Raw genomic sequence first — 19,524 nt, forward strand, 5'->3', positions numbered from 1 at the left:
TTGATGCTCTTCTTTAGATGTATATAATGGGTAGTATCTGGGACTATCTGTCCGACTCACAAGATCTTTTTACACATTATAACACTTGCTCTGGTCACAACTAGCCACACTACTAGTGGATGTCAGACAGCAGCAGTGCCAGAGGTCCTTCCCGAGGAGTCTGCAGTTAGGCAGACAGGATTTGTCAGGCTGCCCCCTCCTTCCTTCATCTCTCTCTGTCCCTGAACAAAATGGTGCTGTAACATGTAGGTGGAGATGCTGACCAGAGAACTGAGTAAGATTTGCAGAGAGACAGAGAGGAACAAAGTAGATGCACAGAAACAAATAGGGATGACAAACAGAAATCAAATCCTGCTTCGATGCCTGGTAGCTTTCAAGTTTCTGGACCCAGATCTTTCTGAGGGCCTGCTAAATTTCTATTCTTGTATCCCTTGAGACATTCCTGCATCTTTATAACAAATCCTCTTTCTGTTTAAGGGAGCCAAGCTGTTTTTTGTTACCTGTGATCAAAGTTTCCAACATAATAATCTGGGACCAGTACAGCAATTACAATCAGTTATTTTCCTGTCTGTTGTAGTACTTACTTTCTGGCATAATCTTTCACCATAAGTGGAAATAAATCCATTGATACTGGGTGACCGTAAGAATGTAACTTGAAAGGAAGAAGATTCAGGAGTTCCCGTCGTGGCGCAGTGGTTAACAAATCCAACTAGGAACCATGAGGTTGCGGGTTCGGTCCCTGCCCTTGCTCAGTGGGTTAGCGATCCGGCGTTGCTGTGAGCTGTGGTGTAGGTTGCAGACGCGGCTCAGATCCCGCGTTGCTGTGGCTCCGGCGTAGGCCGGTGGCTACAGCTCCAATTCAACCCCTAGCCTGGGAACCTCCATATGCCGCAGGAGCGGCCCAAGAAATAGCAACAACAACAACAAAAGACAAAAAAAAAAAAAAAAAGAAAGGAAGAAGATTCAGAATTGACAGTCTATCTGAAGCAGAAGAAAACAACTAGTTTCCCTACAACATCCAAAGTCTACTGTTCTCTCGGGAATCATCTCATGGAGGACAGCAGGCTGCTTTTTGCACAACATCTGACTGTACACATTTCCAAGAGTAAATCCCAAAGAAAAAAAAATGGAGCTGAAGAAAACACTGATTTTTCTCAATTAGGCCAAGGAGCTAACTCACTAGCAGGGACCAAAACAAATGTATTAACAGTAGCCAAAACAGGAGGGGGTGGGAAACTTTCCGGAGACAGCAATTTTGCAGCTGTTGATGGAGCGACCTGGCAGGGATTTACAAGATTGCTACCATGCCCATGAGAGCATGACACTCAGTAGTGTTAAAGTTTACCATTTCTCTATGCAGAAACAAAAACAGCGATAAATTAATGTGGTAAACTGAATGTGATTAATCCAGAATAGTGAAAAAATATGCATAGGAAAAAGTACAACCCATTTTTAAAATACTTACATTTAAAAATTTACAAGTACTTACATTTTTTGCCGTCATGTCAAACTGTATTCAATTTAAAATTCTGTAAAGCCATTAAAAAATCAACAAAAAACAAAAATAAAAAAAAACTTCGTCTTCAATAATTCTTTAAAAGAACATCCTGTTAAAGGGAAAAAAGGGAATAGTAATGTAATAATAATAATATGATAATAATAAGCAACATCTGTCATATTTACTATGAGACATGCATTGTTCTTTAAGCGAATTATCTAAATTAATCCTTATAACACTATGAGATCTACACCATTCTAATTGTCATTTTCCAGATAAAAATTACAATTTAGAGATGTTAAATAATCTGACCAAATCAACTCAGCTAAGAAGTAACAGAGACTGTTAACGTTTCCCGCTTTTGATCAGAGGACTTTGTGTATGTGGTTATTTTTTTTTTTTTAAGTGAATATCCTTGTTCTTAGAAAAAAATATATCAAAATATTTAGGAGTGAAAGGGTATGATAGCAGGAACTTACTTTCAAATCATGAAAAAAGTACATAATCTATACATAGAAAGGGGGAGCATTAAAGCATATGTGGCAAAATGCTGACAGCTGGCGAATCTAGGTAAAGGGTATTCAGGAGGTCTTTGCCCTATTTCTGCCACTTTTCTATTATTTTAAAATTATTTCACAATTAAACTTCTTGACTTAGACATTCAAGAGGAAGGATAAAGTAAAAAATTTGAAAAGATCATAAATAATAGGGGCTTGAAGAAATGGAGGCTTCAAATGTTTGCCTTATATGCTAGAATTTGAATCCACAAGTAAAACTCTGGGGAGGGGGGGAATGAGGTTTTTTATTTTTTATTTTTATTTTTTGGTCTTTTCTAGGGCCACTCCCACAGCATATGGAGGTTCCCAGGCTAGGGGTCGAATTGGAGCTGTACGCCGGCCCACGCCAGAGCCACAGCAACGCGGGATCTGAGCCGCGTCTGCAACCTACACCACAGCTCATGGCAATGCTGGATCCCTAACCCACTAAGCAAGGCCAGGGATTAAACCCACAACCTCATGGTTCCTAGTCGGATTTGTTAACCACTGAGCTACGACGGGATCTCTGGTTTTTACTTTTCAATACAAGGTTATTTTTCAATGATAAAATATATATTTTCAAAATCCAAGTAAGACCTGAACTACAACTGTGATTTTTGCTTTCCATTGTAGCCATGGATTTGGTCATGGATATTATGACCTAATATAAGACTCAAGTTCCTACACTGGAATTGTCTCACATTTATCAATTATTTATGTCCTCTTCAGTGTTACAAATATAAGATAAATAATAAAGCACAAATTCTTGATATCCCATTGACAAAACCATCTGACATATTCAAACTAAGAATTTAAGGCTAACATTTAAGTATTTAATTCTGAAGATTAATATTTTAAGCAAGCTTGATTTAACAGATCTACATCAAACTCTGTACCTAGTGGATACGAAACATCTCTTTGAGTACATATTTACAAAATTTGTCCACATACAAAAATCACCAATGGAGTAGTAACAAATCTCAAAGAGACAATATTATGTGGATTATAGTCTCAGATCACAATGCAATTAAAGTAGGAATCAATAATTTCTTAAAAAGTCATATATTTAGAAAACTATATTACCGTTCAAAGAAACCATGAATTAAAGAGGGAAATTTGAAATATTTAGGAATGAATTGTAAAGTACCAGTGAAACAGTAGTAACAGAAGTAAATTTACATTTTTTAAATTTATTAAGTGACTAACTTAAAAGTTTAAAAAGATCAGTGGGGGAGTTCCTGTTGTGGCGCAGCAGAAACAAATCCGACTAGGAACCGTGAGGTTGCCAGTTCGATCCCTGGCCTTGCTCAGTGGGGTTCAGGATCCGTTGTTGCCGTGAGCTGTGGTGTGTAGTCGCAGACGCGGCTCGGATCCCGTGTTGCTGTGGCTCTGGCGGAGGCCAGCGTCTACAGCTCCGATTCGACCCCTAGCCTGGGAACCTCCATATGGCGAGGGTGTGACCCTAAAAAGGACAAAAGACAAACATTAATTAATTAATTTTAAAAAAGATAAGTGGGAACTCAAAGAAAGAAGAAAATCAAGGAGCAAGAATTAATGGAAAAAAATCAAAATAACAACTGTTTCTAAGCCATTCTTTTGATTTTATTATTACTAAATAGATGTCTACTTGACATAGACATCTAAGAAGTAAAGCAGCAGTGTGGCAGAATGGAAAGAGCATGGAATTTTTTTTTCGTTTTAAACACAGACTCAGTCTCAGCTCTGATATTTATTACTTGTGTGACCTCGAACAAAGGATTTAACCTCTTTGAGCCTCAGTGTCCTCATTTGAAAAATAGGTATGTAGAATTTTTCAGGGTTAGGGTAGAAGTAAATTGGATACATTGTATCAAAGTGACAAGCACCAGATCCACCAAGTCAATGTAACAAATGCCTTCTACTGAACACTCCCAGCCAAGGAGAAAATTCAGTATTAAATATTTTCTAGATTGCCTTATGACTTATTAAAAAATAACAAAAAAATTGAAGTTTTTCCATCCAAAATACTTGCTAAATTTTAGAAAGCCGCTATATCTACCTAAGGCAGATCCTGTTACCTATCATGTTCCTCTTCTTCCTTGGGAGAAGTTGAAGGTGGCAACCTGCCCAACTAAAAATACTATATTCTTGGCCTTCCTCTCAGATGGGGTTGACTATGATATAATTCTGACCAATGAAATATAAGCAGACATTGTTGGGCTGGGCTACCAGATTCAGCTAGTAAATATCATTTTCCCACATCTCCCCATTTCTTCATTTCCAGAGTATGGTTGTCATGGCTAGAGCTCCTCGTCTCCATGCATCTGCTTCATTACTATATTCAGTGTTCAACACAGGATTATATGTCACAAGGGCTGGGCTACTGAGCAGCACTGTGTTACTCATGCAAACAAAGAGAAATTAACAGGGTGTTACTATTTCAACACACTGTTAAGAGGTGATCAACAGAAAATACTTCTTAGCCACATTAATTGAGTTTGATAGGACAAAACATAGTTTTCTTTAGTATTTCCTTTATATCTTCTCACCAGAGCTCAGCATAAACTGCAACCTCTAAATGTTACCTAAACAACAAATGCTTGAAATAGAGCCAAAGTGCATGAATAACTTGAGCAAATTTACATTAAACATCACTGGGCCTCAATTTCTTCATCTGTAAAATAGCCGTCGTACTTCTACTTAATTAAATGAGTCAAGACAAGGAAAATAATTAGGACACTGCCTAACAAGAGGTAAAGTACTCAATCAATGTTAAGGGAAAAAGTGGTTTATTGACTTCTGACAAATTAAAGTTTCTTCCTCCAAAATAAATACATAATTCACATGGAGTGGAAGTAATAAATAGCACAACATAAATACAATTTTAAAGCAGAAAAAAAGTGATTAATTGTGGTTAGGAAAAACTCTTCTAAAATCAACAGGAGTAGGCAATAACTTCATTCATTACTTTACCTTTCTATCCCGCATTTACTGAATACCCACTGAGGGTGAAAACACTAATGCAGGCACTGGAGACCTCCTAGCAGATGAAGGTTAAGCATAAACCTTCAAGGGTAATTTAGCTTAAATAAAATTACATTATGATAAATGTAATAAAAATAAATGGGACTACGATAGAGATCTGCATTCAATTAAAAATGAAAAAGTATGGGAGTTCCCATCGTGGCGCAGTGGTTAACGAATCCAACTAGGAACCATGAGGTTGTGGGTTCGGTCCCTGCCCTTGCTCAGTGGGTTAACGATCCGGCATTGCCGTGAGCTGTGGTGTAGGTTGCAGACGCGGCTCGGATCCTGCGTTGCTGTGGCTCTGGCGTAGGCCGGTGGCTACAGCTCCGATTCAACCCCTAGCCTGGGAACCTCCATATGCCGCGGGAGCGGCCCAAGAAATAGCAACAACAACAACAACAACAAAAAAGACAAAAGACAAAAAAAAAAAAAAAGAAAAAAAAAGAAAAAGTATGAAGTTCCTGTTGCAGCGCAGCAGAAACGAATCTGACTAGGAACCATGAGGTTGGAGGTTCAATCCCTGGCCTTGCTCAGTGGGTTAAGGATCTGGCATTGCCATGAGCTGTGCTGGGATCTGGCGTTGCTGTGGCTGTGGATGTGGCCTAGGCCAGCAGCAACAGCTCCCATTAGACCCCTAGCCTGGGAACCTCCATATGCCATGAGTGCGGCCCTAAAAGGACAAAAGACAAAAAAAAAAAAAAAAGAAGTATAATGTACTGGCTTTGAGTGACAGCTTATACCCTTTTAATTCAAAAGTATACATTTCTAAGTATTTGTAAAGCTTTTGTCTTTTACACTGTCTTTAATCTAAAAATCATTTGCCGTGTATGACTTAAACCAAGTGCCTAGAAAGTAAATAAACAAGGCACCAAATGTTTCAAGAAACTGCCATCTTTGGCAGTACTGGTGATTCTCAAAGATAAACCAGTCATGTGCACTGATGCATTATGTTTCATCCAGACTTAACAATTGTGCACTTCTTCCTGTCACCATGCTCTTCTGTTGGTTAAAAAAATAAGTCGGATTTCTTCTTCCAGCTTCATGAACACATTATGTCAAGCTCAAAAAGTCAGTCTTAGTGACCTCACCATCTGCCATGATCTCTTGTCAGACTCAGACAATGCAACTCCCACAGATGGTCTCAAAATTCAAACCCCTTTCCTCTCCAATCACAATTTAGCAGCTGTGGGCACAAAGCCTTTTAAATTGGTACAACATTAATCAGAACATAGGGAAGAAAGCAAAAATAATTATGGATATATCTGTAGAACTAACATTACTTGAAGTGGGGTTTGCAGACTTTCTAACATTGCTGAAAAACAGGCTCCTAAAAATTAAATTTCAGCAGAGCCAGCATATTTAAAAGGAAGACAGTAGAAATTTTAAATACCTGTTCATATCTCAAAGTTTGGAAAAACATACACAACAATAAAGCAGGTAACAAACAGCAGCCATAATCCTACCTCTGAAAGGCAACTACAGTAAGTTTTTGACGTTAACTTCCTTCAGTGTTCTTTTTCTGCACTCTAAACTTGATAAATGGTGGTGATTAGAAGATATTCTCATAGAAAGTGATAGTATGTAGCTTTTTCTTTGGTGATAAGCATATCTACCTAAGTGCTTCACATATATAATCTCAATCAACTCATACCACAAGTCTATCAGGTAAACATTATTACTAGTCACATTTTACGGAAGATAAAACTGAGCTTTAGAAAGTTGAAATAATTGCTCAGTTAAGGAACTGTGTAAATAGCAATGCCAGAATATCAATCCAGGAACTTAGACCAGCACGCATGTTAACTGCTATGCTAATTTATAAAATATATTTGCTTTGAGATATAATATATTCCCAAAATACAACAAAATATGTAATTACTATGATAATAAATCCATGTATAAAAGGAAAACTTATTTACCAAAAGAATTCCTTTAATATAGGACAAATCATATATCACTGGGTCAGGCTTTTCCTCTTTTTAAAGATTTCTTTTCTTTCTTTTTGGTTTTTTTTTTTTTTTTTTTTTTTTTTTGGTTTTCTAGGGCCGTACCTGTAGCATATGGAAGTTCCCAGGTTAGGGGCTGAATCGGAACTGCAGCTGCCAGCCTATATGACATCCAAGGCAACCTACACCACAGCTCACAGCAACACCGGATCCTGAACCCACTGAGCAAGGCCAGGAATTGAACCCACATCCTCATGGATACTAGTCGGGTTTGTTACCGCTGAGCCACAAGGGAATACCTCCATTTCTTGACTATACCAAATAAATGTATACCCACCATTTACAATTCATTTACCTTAACCAACTGGAACAAAACTCAAAACTCAGAAATAAGGTGGGGGGGGAGGGGGGGAGTCCCCAGCTCTTAAACTAGCTTCCACAAAACCTATGCACTGGTCAGTAACTCAAGCACTTAGGCCTTTCTTCACCCTACTGATTTAATTCAACATAAAATTCTTAGTAAATTTGTTTATCTTGGTTATCAGGCTTGAAGCCAATTATACTCAATAGAAAGGATAGGGGGCAAATAGCTAGGCACTGTTACAGATGAGCATACTGACAAATTGACAACTGGCAGCTTAGTACTGAAGAAAAATATACACATGATTGTATTTTACCAAGTAAATTTACTGAAACAGAATTCCTCCCTCATTCCTTGGCAAAACTGGATTAATGACATATTCCTATACACACAACAAAACCTAAGGAATGCTTCTGTTTCAAACATTTTCATAAATCATAACACTTATTATTTGTTCTTAATTACTGAAAACAAGAGAGAAAACTTATTTCTGCCCTGTCCAAATAAGCAGCATCAGAAGAGATGACCCAAATTCAGAACAAAATCACCTTTCAAGATCCTGCAAAGAACCCAAAGAAAGGTTCTTTTATCAAGTAGTACAAGCCAATTTTTAAACCATTAATCAATTTATGCACAATGACTACATGGATTAGGTCACCTGTTGCCCATATGCTCTTCAGCAAAGTCTCATCTCCAAATAAATATATCTTTAGATTAGTAATACAAATGTCAAGACTCATCCTTACTTGATAAGGCTAGATGAGTTTTTAAAATATCATTTGTGTATTAATATAACTTACAGACCAAAATGTTGTACAAAACTATGCAAGCGTAAAATGTTCAGTTTACCTCTGAGTCCAAGAAGAAAAGAAAAATGGGAGCAATAAAAGCAATCTCTGAAGAAAATAGTATTTTCTAATCCTCATTTAGAATAGTGCTTTACTTATATAAACACTTAACCTATATTCCACGAAAATGAAACAATTTTATAATCAGCATCATCACACAAGCTATTTACTATATTATTACCCCCAAATAACCCTATAAATAGTTATTAACTCCATTTCTACAGGCGGGAAAACTGAGTCAGCACAAATAACTTGGGCAAGGTCACGTACAACCAAAATTCATAATAAAGTTTAGGTTAGCGGGATGTGAGTATATACACGTTCCATGATATCACAAAAAGATGAGTCCCGGGCAGTTTTCATTTTAAAGTAATTTAAGATTTTTAAAACATTTAAGGAAGTTTGGGTTATCTGAAAAACGCCAGTATTATACAGTTTAAAATTATCTAAAAGAGACTTCTGGAGACAAGAGAGTATTAGAAAACTTGTCTTCTTTGTATGAGCCCTCTAGCCACTTAAAAAGAACAATCACATGACATATTTTCAATCTGATTTATTTAACACTGGTTTAAAAATTAACTAATTAGGAGTTCTCGTTGTGGCTCAGTGGTAATGAACCCAACTAGGAACCATGAGGTTGTGGGTTTGATCCCTGGCCTCGCTCATTGAGTTAAGGATCTGGCGTTGCCATGGGCTGTGGTGTAGGTCACAGATTGGGCTTGGGTCTGGCTTTGCTGTGGCTGTGGTGTAGGCCGGCAGCTACAGCTCTGATTCAACCCCCTAGCCTGGGAACCTCCATATGCGTGTGTGCAACCCTAAAAAAAAAAAAAAGAAAAGAGAAAAGATACAAAAACACAACAGGGAGTTGGCCAAGTGAAGATGGAGGCAAAGACGAGTTATGCTTCCAGAATCAAGAAATGCCTTGCACTACTAGGAGCTGAAAAAGGCAAAGGAGGCTCCTTCTCTAAAGGCTTTGGAGGGAGGATGGTCCTGCAGACACCTGGATTTCAGATATCTATAAGAACAGGGAAATAATAAATTTCTGTTGTTAAAGATATCCAGTGTGCAGTACTTTGTTATAGCAGCCCTAGCAAACTAATGCAACGGGTTTTAGGCATTTCCTGTTACAGTTATTCTAGGCATTTTATTTTTTGCTTTTTGAGGGTTTTTTTAGCTGGTCGTTTTCCTATTATACATAGAATTCTCCATTATATCTTCTGAACTCTTTGTACTTAAAAAATTATGGATTTCTATTGATTTTTTTTTCTTTTTTTTTATTATGCACCCATGGCCAGGGACCGAATCTGAGCAACAGCTGCAATCTATGCCACAGATGTAGAACACTGGATCCTTAACTTGCTGCACTACAGTGGGAACTCCCTCTGTTAATTAATTTTATGCAGTACTATATAACTGAATCCTCTTGTTGTCTGTAGTGGTTCTTCAGCTGACTCTTTTGGGTTTTTCAGGTATAAAATTATATGAAAATAGGGATTGTTGAAACTTTCAAGTTTGCAGAATAATTCTGGTAGCCATCTTTCCCTCAAAGTACAAATCTTTCCCCCAGCTTCCCCAAGCAGATATAAAAGAAACAAGGAAAATAAATAAAGCCACACAGAACCCATGCCTTCAACACTGTCATTATCAGAAGACAGAGATCACAACAACACTCAAATTACCTATAAGTTAGGGAGAAAAAAATAAATTCCATAAGAAGTCCAACTGCTTACCTTTGGCAAGCTGGTGGATGCAGAAAGTGAGTGAGAGGAAGCTAAAAAGACTATGCAAAGAGCAGAGGGGGAGTTCCCTGGTGGCCTAGTGGTTAAGGATTCAGCATTGTCTCTGCCATGGTGTGGGTTCAATCCCAGGCCCAGGAATTTCCTTGTGCCATGGAAACATTAAAAAAAAAAAATTTTTTTTTTTTTAAAAAGCAGGGAGGATCAGAAAGCACAGACAAAATGACCCCCAGAAAAAGTAAAACAATGAAAGCTAATAGTGGACACAAATTAGGAAGATAACTGATAGCCCTAGGAATGTGGAAAGTGTATGGAAACTGCTGGAACAGAAGTGACAGCCCCTGAGAACTACTTCCAGAGGAGAATCAGGTATATAGATGGAAGAGGAGATGGCACCTCTTGGAGACAAAGCAATGAATGGAAGGAAGGCTGTAGGAGGTAGGAAGTTAAGGATTCTCCAGAAAGGAAATAAAAACAAAACATACCAAGCCTTCCTCTAGCCTTCTTCCTCACCATCAATGCCACAAATTCATAAAAGATACTGAACAGGAGAGGGAATAGTGACAAAATCAGAACTCTCAAACTAGAAACTCTGTCCACAAAATGAATAGACAACTACAACAACAAAAGTGTTGCAGAAAGCCAGAAAAACCCAAAAGAAAGCTTTTCTGTTGATGGTTTTATCCCCCATAAACCAACTACGAAGTTGGAAAAAACTGTAACACACTCAATATTGAATTACATCTCCTCAAAAAAGATTTTATGAGTATGAAAGAAAACCTTGAGTCAGAAATAAAAAAACTAAGAGCCAAAATGGACAAAACCAGCAAGAGAGAGATGTAACATGCAACATGATAAATATAGTTAACACTGTTGTACATTATATATGAACACTGTCAAGAGAGTGAATCCTGAGTTCTCATCACAAGGAAAAAAATTGTTTTTTATTTCTTTAATGTTGTATCTATATGAGATGATGAATGTTCACTAAACTTATTGTGGTCATCATTTTATGATGTATATAAAGTCAAGTCATTTTGCTATGCACCTTAAACTTGTACAGTGCAGTATGTTGATTATATCTCAATAAAACTGGAAGAAAAAAAAGAAATTAAATACTCTACTGAACTCCAGAAAGAAAGAGAAGATAAAATCATATAAAAATGAAAATTAATTATAAGGCACATATGGGGGAATAGATATTAATAAAGACTTAACAAAGGATGTTTAAGAAAAGCAGAAAACAATAAAGAAAATGAAAGTGAAATAAAGAAAGAAGCAGAGTTCCCATTGTGGTGCAGTGGGTTAAGAATACAGCATTGTCACTTCAGTGACTTGGGTTGCTGCTGTGGTGTGGGATCGATCCCTGGCCCAGGAACTTTCACCTGCTGAGGGTGAGCCCCCCCCCCACCAGCCCAAAAAAAAAAAAGGAAAAAGAAAGAAGCAAACGGGTCAGAGAGAAATTGGCTGATACAGATGATAAGCAAAGAGGGGAGAACATCAGCAATATGACTGAAGTCCCTAAGGAAGAGAGTCAAAACAACAGGTCAGCACTAAACTATGAAATACAAAAACTTTCCAGAAATAAATGTCCTGAATCTACATGTTCAAAAGGCCTACCAGGTAACCTGGGAAACCTGACCCAGAACGAGCAACTGTTTAAGACATAGCCTTGAAAAATTATTTAAAGGGAAGAAAAAAAAAAAAAAAAAAACACTTCAGGACATTCAGGCAAAAAAAGATGAAATAATTTACAAAGGTAAGGAAGCTAGACCAGCAATAAATTACTTCAAAAATAACATATAAATCAAGGAATCAGCAGAGCAGCATTTTTAAGCAACTTAAGGAAAGAAAATGTAAACCAAGGATATTATATCCTGCCAAGCTGTTCTGCAGGTTTCAAAAACATCAAAAAACAATGTTGAGGGTAAGCTCCTTGATATTGGTCTTGGCAATGATTTTTTGGATTTGACACTAAAAGCAAAGGCAACAAAAGCAAAAATAAACAAATGGGACTACACCAAACTAAAAAGCTTCTGTACAGCAAAGGAAATCATCAATAAAACAAAAAAGCAACCTACCAAATGGGAGAAAATATTTGTAAATCATATATCTGATGACTAATATCCAACAAACATATAAAGAACTCATACAATTCAATAGCAAAAAACCAAATAACCAGTTTTAAAAATGGGCAGAGTATCTGAATAAACATTTCTTCCAAAGAAGACATACTTTTGATCAAGAGGTTCAGGAAAATCAGGAGGTACATGAAAAGGTGCTTAATTAACATCACTAGGCATCAGGGAGATGCAAATCAAAACCACAAGGAGATACCACTTCATACCTGTTAGAATGGTATCATTAAAAAAAAAAAAAAAAAGTGTTGGCAAGGATGTGGAGTAAAAGGGACCCTCATGTACTTTTGGTGGGAATGTAAACTGGTGCAGCCCCTACTGGAAACAGTATGAAGACTCCTCAAAAAATTAAAAATAGAACTACCATGTGATTCAGCAATTCCACTTCTAGGTACATGTCTGAAGGAAATAAAACCACTATCTCAAAGAGATAGCTGCCTCCCCATGTTCATCAAAGCATTATTTACAATAACCAATACATGAAAACAACCTAAGGGTCCACTGATGGATGAATGGATAAAGAAAATATGCTATATGTACAAGAGAATATTATTCAGCCATAAAAAGAAAGATATCCTGTCATTTGCAATAACATGGATACACCTTGAATGTAATAACCTAAGTAAAATAAATCAAACAGAAAAAGACAAATACTGTATGATCTCACCTACACATGGAATAAATAACTTTTAAATAAGATAAATAAGTTTTGGGGCTGTAGTGCACTGCATTATGGCTACAATAAACAATACTATCTCAGAGTTCCCATCGTGGCGCAGTGGAAACAAATCCGACTAGGAACCATGAGGTTGCAGGTTCGATCCATGGCCTCGCTCAGTAGATTAAGGATCCAGCATTGCCGTGAGCTGTGGTGGAGGTCACAGACGTTGGTCAGATCCCGCATTGCTGTGGCTCTGGTGCAGGCTGGCAGCTACAGCTCCAATTAGACCCCTATCCTGGGAACCTCCATATGCCACAGGTGTGGCCCTAGAAAAGACAAAAAAATAACAACAAAAAAAAATGTTTAACTATGTGAATTAATAATTTAAACTTCCTGTGGTCATCATTTTACAGTAAAAACATGCATATTGTAGCCAAGACATAGAAACAACCTAAATGTCCATCAACAGATGAATGTAAGATGTGGTACACACATACAATGGAATCCTAAGCCATAAAAAAGAACAAAATAACACCATTTGCAGCAACATGGATGCAACCATAGATACTCATACTAAGTGAAGTAAGTCAGAAAGAGAAAGGCAAATACCATATGAGATCACTTACAGTGGAATCTAAAATGTGACACAAATCAATCTATCTACAAAACAGTAGACTCACAGACCAAGAACAGACTTGTGGTTGCCAAAAGGGACAGGAGGTGGGGGAGGAATGGATAGGGAGTTTGGGATTAGCAGATGCAAACTATTACATATAGAATGGATGAATAACAAGGTCCCACTGTGTAGCACAGGGAACTATATTTAATATCCTGTAATAAAGCATAATGGAAAAGAATACGGGAGTTCCCGTCGAGGCGCAGTGGTTAACGAATCCAACTAGGAACCATGAGGTTGGGGGTTTGATCCCTGCCCTTGCTCAGTAGGTTGACGATCTGGCGTTGCCGTGAGCTGTGGTGTAGGTCGCAGACGCGGCTCGGATCCCGCGTTGCTGTGGCTGTGGCATAGGCCAGTGGCTACAGCTCCAATTTGACCCCTAGCCTGGGAACCTCCATATGCCGCAGGAGCGACCCAAAGAAATAGCAAAAAGACAAAAAAAAAAAAAAAAAAGAATACAAAAAAATACAGAGTTCCCATTGAGGCTCAGAAGGTTAAGAACGCAACTAGTATCCATGAGGATGTGGGTTCAATCCCTGCTCTCACTCAGTGGATTAAGGATCTAGCATTGCCGTAAGCTGTGGTATAGGTCACAGATGTGGCTTGAGTCCTACATTGCTGTGGCTGTGGTGTAGGCCAGCAGCTACAGCTCTGATTCAAACCCAAACCTGGGAACTTCCATATGCTGTATGTGTGGCCCTAAAAGAAAAAAAAAAAAAGAATACGAAAAAAATATGTATGTTTGTATCACTGAATCACTTTGCTATACAGTAGAAATTAACACAACATTGTCAATCATCTACACTTCAATAAAAATTTTAAAAACATGTATATTATCCACCTTAAACTCATACAATGTTACATTAGTTACATCAATAAAACTGGGGGGGGGGGGAGTCTGAATGGTAATACTATGAATATATACCCCCTCTGAGGAATCTGTTAGAGAATTAGCTTCACCAACCAAAATATGCCTGGGGAAGTATTGCAAAAAGACCTGCAGTGACCACTTTACACATTCAATTGTAAAGGTAACACTAAAACAAGATTGAGGTTATGGTGTGAAGAACAATGTGTAAACATTACGTGTTCTGACAAAGTAGTTAGAAGGCAACTAAAAACTGGAAGGAGAGAGGAAGGAAAAGGAGGAAAGTAAAATAAGATCACTAACTGTTATATAGTTAACGATGGGAGTCAAATGACAATTAAAACTGATAATAAAAAGTGAAAAAAGATTAAGGACAATATAAAAATTATTAACACACTAGGACTACTAGAATAAAAATACAAATATTCCTAAATGCCAGAAGAGATGCTTTAAAAAAGCAAAGAGAACATATAAATAAACACAGTAAATATAACATAATACACACGGCAATGACAAACAGTAAGTGGCATTATAAGGCACTTAAGATTTATGCCTCATAAGAGATGACTTAATAAAAGATTACTTTACACAATTCATTATCCATCTGAAAGAAAATACCAACTTGTCTTAAATTCATTCCCTTGAAAAAGAGAGAGGGTGACTAGGATGCAGGGAAATTTCCTGGGAAATGCCCTTAGCAGACACACCTATAAGTAAGTGAAGGAGGCAGAGGTGGGAATGGGAAGAAACTGGCCCAACACAGGGGCAACTTGGGCCTCAGCTGATATTAATGGAGCTCTAGAGCTGGGATGTCATTCAGAGTTGTCCCAAAAGGAAGTGAATCTGGTCGGATCTTATATCCGGCAGCACTCAGCTCTCACAGGACACCTCTGGGAGGGAACATACTTGGCCAAGGGCGACTCCCAGTAAGGGATACAGCTGTGAGCCACCGGCCTGCATAGGCAGAGAAGGTGTAACTCAGAAAAAGAAGGTCTAGGCAGAGTACTGGAATATCCACTACAATTACATAGCAATGAAAATTAGTCCATTGAGTTACATGCCACAACACAGATAAACCTCGTAAGAGTAATACCAGGTTAAAGGCACACATACAACATGATTATATTTACATAAGTTAGAGCATGCAAAAAAAATACACAGTGCTTAGAGACATCCACTTAAGAGCAAAATACAAGAGAAGCGCACAGGAATTACAGAAACAAAATTTCCCCTCCCATAAGAAAGAAAGCATTTAAGCTGAGGACAAAGGTTTCAGCTACATGTGGAGCTGTATAAGCAGAGTTACAGGTTACAAAGAGAGTTCATTATATTATTCCATATACTTATTTATTTATGTATCTCAGGTGTAGAAAACATTTAAGTCAAAAGAAAAACAGCAACAGCCCAACACTTATGTCCTTTAAAACAATAAACTGATAAGCCACTAGCACACCAGCAAATTAATTAGGGGTCAAAAAAGAGGAGAAAGCACAGCTACATAGCATATGAGAAGACAAAAGGGAAAAATACAACCAAACCAGAAGAAACTGAACAATCATAAGAGCTACATTTCAGCTTGGGAGCAGATAAATTGAGATCCTGGATAAAATGGATGATTATCCAGGAAGTTACAGGTTACCAAAAACTACCTTCAGAAGAGGTAGAAAATCTAAGCTGACAAGTTACCACAGAAAAAAATTAAGTTGTGAAAAGGTTGCCCACTGCAACTGGAGCCATACTTTCACAAATAAGCTCTATCAAAAAGAAAACATGTTAAGTATTTATTAATAATTATTATTAAATTTTAACTATTAATGCCTTTTAAGCAAATGTTAAAATATGCTTTTAAAGAATTTGATAAGACTTAATATGCATTCATTATATAGTCTTATTAAATTCTTGTTATACTTAATAAAAGAGAAAATGACTAAAACTTAAGGTTATATTTTATGAAGAACGCATATGGAATTTTTATCAAATGCCCTTTCAGCATCTATGGATGTATTTTTCATTAAGTATCACTAAAGGAAGAGTCCCATTAAAGAATAATAAGAAAGAATGTCTACTATTACCACTCACTACTATTATTTAATACTGTACTGCAGATACCAGCCAATGCAATTAGATGAAAGAATGACATAAGTATATAAAATGGCTTGAAGAGGTAAAGTTATTATTTACAGGTGATCTGACTGTTTATAGAGAAGAGCATCAACTGGAAAGAAAGTTCTTTCAAACACAGCAGACTACAAAATTCATACTCAGAAATTAACAACTTTATTACACATAAAAATATACTCTCTAATAACAAGTAGTTAGAAGAAATAAATGGGAAATTTTCCCCACTTATAGTAGCAAGGACAAAAAGAATTAGGAAAAAATTCAACAAGAAAAAATACAGAATAGATGCAAACTATTGCATTTGGAGTGAATAAAGCAATGAGATCCTGCTGTACAGCAGAGGGAACTATATCTAGTCACTTGCAATGAAACATGATGGAGAATAACATGAGAAAAAGAATATATGTATATATATATGTATGAATGACTGAGTCACTTTGCTGTATAGTAGAAATTGACAAAACACTGTAAATCAACTATAATGGAAAAAATAAACTTTTTTTTTTCTTGTCTTTTGAGGGCCGCACCCACAGCATGTGGAGGTTCCCAGGCTAGGGATCTAATTGGAGCTGTTGCTGCCAGCCTACGCCAGAGCCACAGCAACACCAGATTTGAACCGAGTCTATGACCTACACCACAACTCACGGCAACACCAGATCCTTAACTCACTGAGCGAGGCCAGGGATCAAACCCACAACCTCATGGTTCCTAGTCAGATTCATTTCCACTGTGCCACAATGGGAACTCCAAAAAACATTTTTTTTTTTTTTCATTTAAAACTTTTTTTTTTTTTTTTTTTTTTTATTATTTTCCCACTGTACAGCAAGGGGGTCAGGTCATCCTTAGATGTATACATTGCAGTTACAGTTTTTTCCCCCACCCTTTTTTTAAAAAGAAGAAAAATATAGGGTTTAAAAAAAGGAAAAAATGAAAGGTTCTGGAATAACGACACAAAATCATAACAAATTAACTTCTCCCAAAGTAACCAACACACATAATGAATCACAATAAAATTAATAATCTTTTTTTAATTAGATCAACTGACTTGCAACATAGGCCATAAAACTATTAAAAATCTTAAAATATAAGGCAAAAATTGCACAATATTGTATTTGGCTATTATTTCTTGGCTATGACACCAAAGGTACAAAAGAAAAACAAATGAGACTTCATAAAAATTTTTAAATTCTGTGCATCAAAAGACACAACCTGGGGAGTTCCCATTGCGGCACAGTGGCATCAAATCTGACTGGTATCCACGAGGACGTGGGTCCTATCCCTGGCCTCACTCAGTGGGTCGGGGATCCCAGTATTGCCATGAGCTGTGGTGTAGGTCGCAGATAACTCATTGCTGTGGCTGTGGTATAGGCTGGCGGCTACAGCTCCTATTCAACCCTTAGCATGGGAACCTCCACATGCCACAGGTACGGCCCTAAAAAAAGAAAAAAAGACACAACCTGGAGTTCTCTTGTGATACAGTGAGTTAAGGATCTGGCAACGTCACTGCAACAGCTTTGGTCATTGCTATGGCTCAGGCTCGATCCCTGGCCCAGGAACTTCTACATGCCACAGGAACAGCTGAAAAAAAGACACAAGCCATAGAGTCAAAGTATGCTACCCATGAAAGAGAAAAAAATTTGCAAATCCAAAATCTGAAAGAGATTCAAAAATCTGATAGGGATTAACATCCAAAAAAATATGGGAAGAACTAAAACTCAATGACAAAAAAAAAATCCAATTCAAAAATGAAAATAGGACTTGAATGGACATCACTCCAAAAAAGATATACAAATGACCTATAAGCACAAGAAAAGATGCTCAACATCACTAATCACTAGTGAAATGCAAATCAGAACTACAATGAGATACCACCTCACACCTATCTAGATGGCCACTATCAAAAAATAGAAAACGAGTGTTGGAGAGGATGTGCAGAAACTGGACCCCTGTACACAGTTGGTGAGAATATAATATAGTATATCTGCTATGGAAAACAGTACAGCAGTTCCTCAAAAAATTAAAAATTAAGGAGTTCTCTTGTTGTGTGGTAGGTTAAGGACCCAGCATTGTCACTGCTGTGGCTTGGGTTCCTGTTGTGGCATGGGTTCAATCTCTGGCCCAGGAACTTCTACATGCTGCAGGTGCAGCCAAAATAGAAAAAAAATTAAAAATTAAAAATAATAACTGTATGATCCAGCAATTCCACTTCTGGATACATACACAAAAGAACTGGAAGTAGGATCTCAAAGAGGTATCTGTACACTCATGTTCATAATAGCATTGTCCACAATAGCTAAAACATGGAAGCAGTTGTATCCATTGACAGATGAATGGATAAGCAAAATGTGGTACATATATACATACAATGGAATATTATTCAGTCTTAAAAAAAGGAAATTCTGCTATATTCCACAACATGGATAAACCCTACAGACATTACACTAAGCAAAATAAACCAGTCACAAGAAAACTATGATTCTACCTATATGAAGTACTTAGAGAAGACGAAATCATAGAGCTAGAAAGTAAAATGATGGCTGTCAAGGGCTGGGGGATGGGAGGCAGGAATGGAGGATGACTATTTAATGTGTATAGAGTTTCAGTTTTATAAGATAAAAAGAGTTATGGACATGAGTGCTGCTGGTTATACAATATGAACTATATACTTAAAATGGTTAAAGTGGTAAATTTCATGTATATTTTACCACAATAAAAAAAATTCTTGGGAGTTCCCTTCATGGCTCAGTGGTTAACGAACCTGATACATGAGGATGTGGGTTTGATCCTTGACTTTGCTCAGTGGGTTAAGGATCCGGCGTTGCCATGAGCTATGGTGTAGGTCACAGATGCGGCTCAGATCCCACATTGCTATGGCTGTGGCTGTGGGTCAGCAGCTACAGCTCTTGTTCAACCCCTAGCCTGGGAACCTCCATATGCTGCAGGCGCAGCCCTAAAAAGAAAAAAAAAAAAAAAAAAAAAAAGCCTTGGCATTCCCACTGTGGCACAATGGGATCAGCGGCATCTTTGCAGCAACAGGACACAGGTTCAATCCCCAGCCTGACACAATGGGTTATGGGTTAAAGGATCCAGTGTTGCTACAGCTGAAGCATGGATCTGATTCCTGGCCTG

At 37.5% G+C, this 19,524-nt stretch overlaps 1 protein-coding gene across 28 annotated transcripts in view; it reads right to left on the bottom strand.

Annotated features, from left to right (window-relative positions):
- The window catches only part of TFDP2 (transcription factor Dp-2), a 189,478-nt gene that overhangs the window by 139,565 nt on the left and 30,389 nt on the right, over positions 1-19,524 (bottom strand). For 23 of the 28 annotated variants that reach the window (XR_014824055.1, XM_084989908.1, XM_021069563.2 and 20 more), the window contains exon 2: positions 1,490-1,607. The exons of 3 other annotated variants lie outside the window; for them this stretch is intronic. Coding sequence is in view for 10 of the 25 variants with exons in the window: in XM_084989882.1 (XP_084846008.1) it covers positions 1,490-1,504 (15 nt within the window). In the remaining 15 variants the exon portion in view is untranslated. Of the gene's footprint in view, positions 1-584; positions 712-1,489; positions 1,608-19,524 lie in introns of those variants that run through there. 2 more of the 28 variants (XM_084989902.1, XM_021069566.2) reach the window with 1 other exon arrangement.

Source organism: Sus scrofa, chromosome 13 (assembly GCF_054392235.1).
Source record: "Sus scrofa isolate SSC_HxYL_T2T_F1_AM1 chromosome 13, Sscrofa_HxYL_maternal_Yorkshire_Landrace_v2.0, whole genome shotgun sequence".
Lineage (NCBI taxonomy): Eukaryota > Metazoa > Chordata > Mammalia > Artiodactyla > Suidae > Sus > Sus scrofa.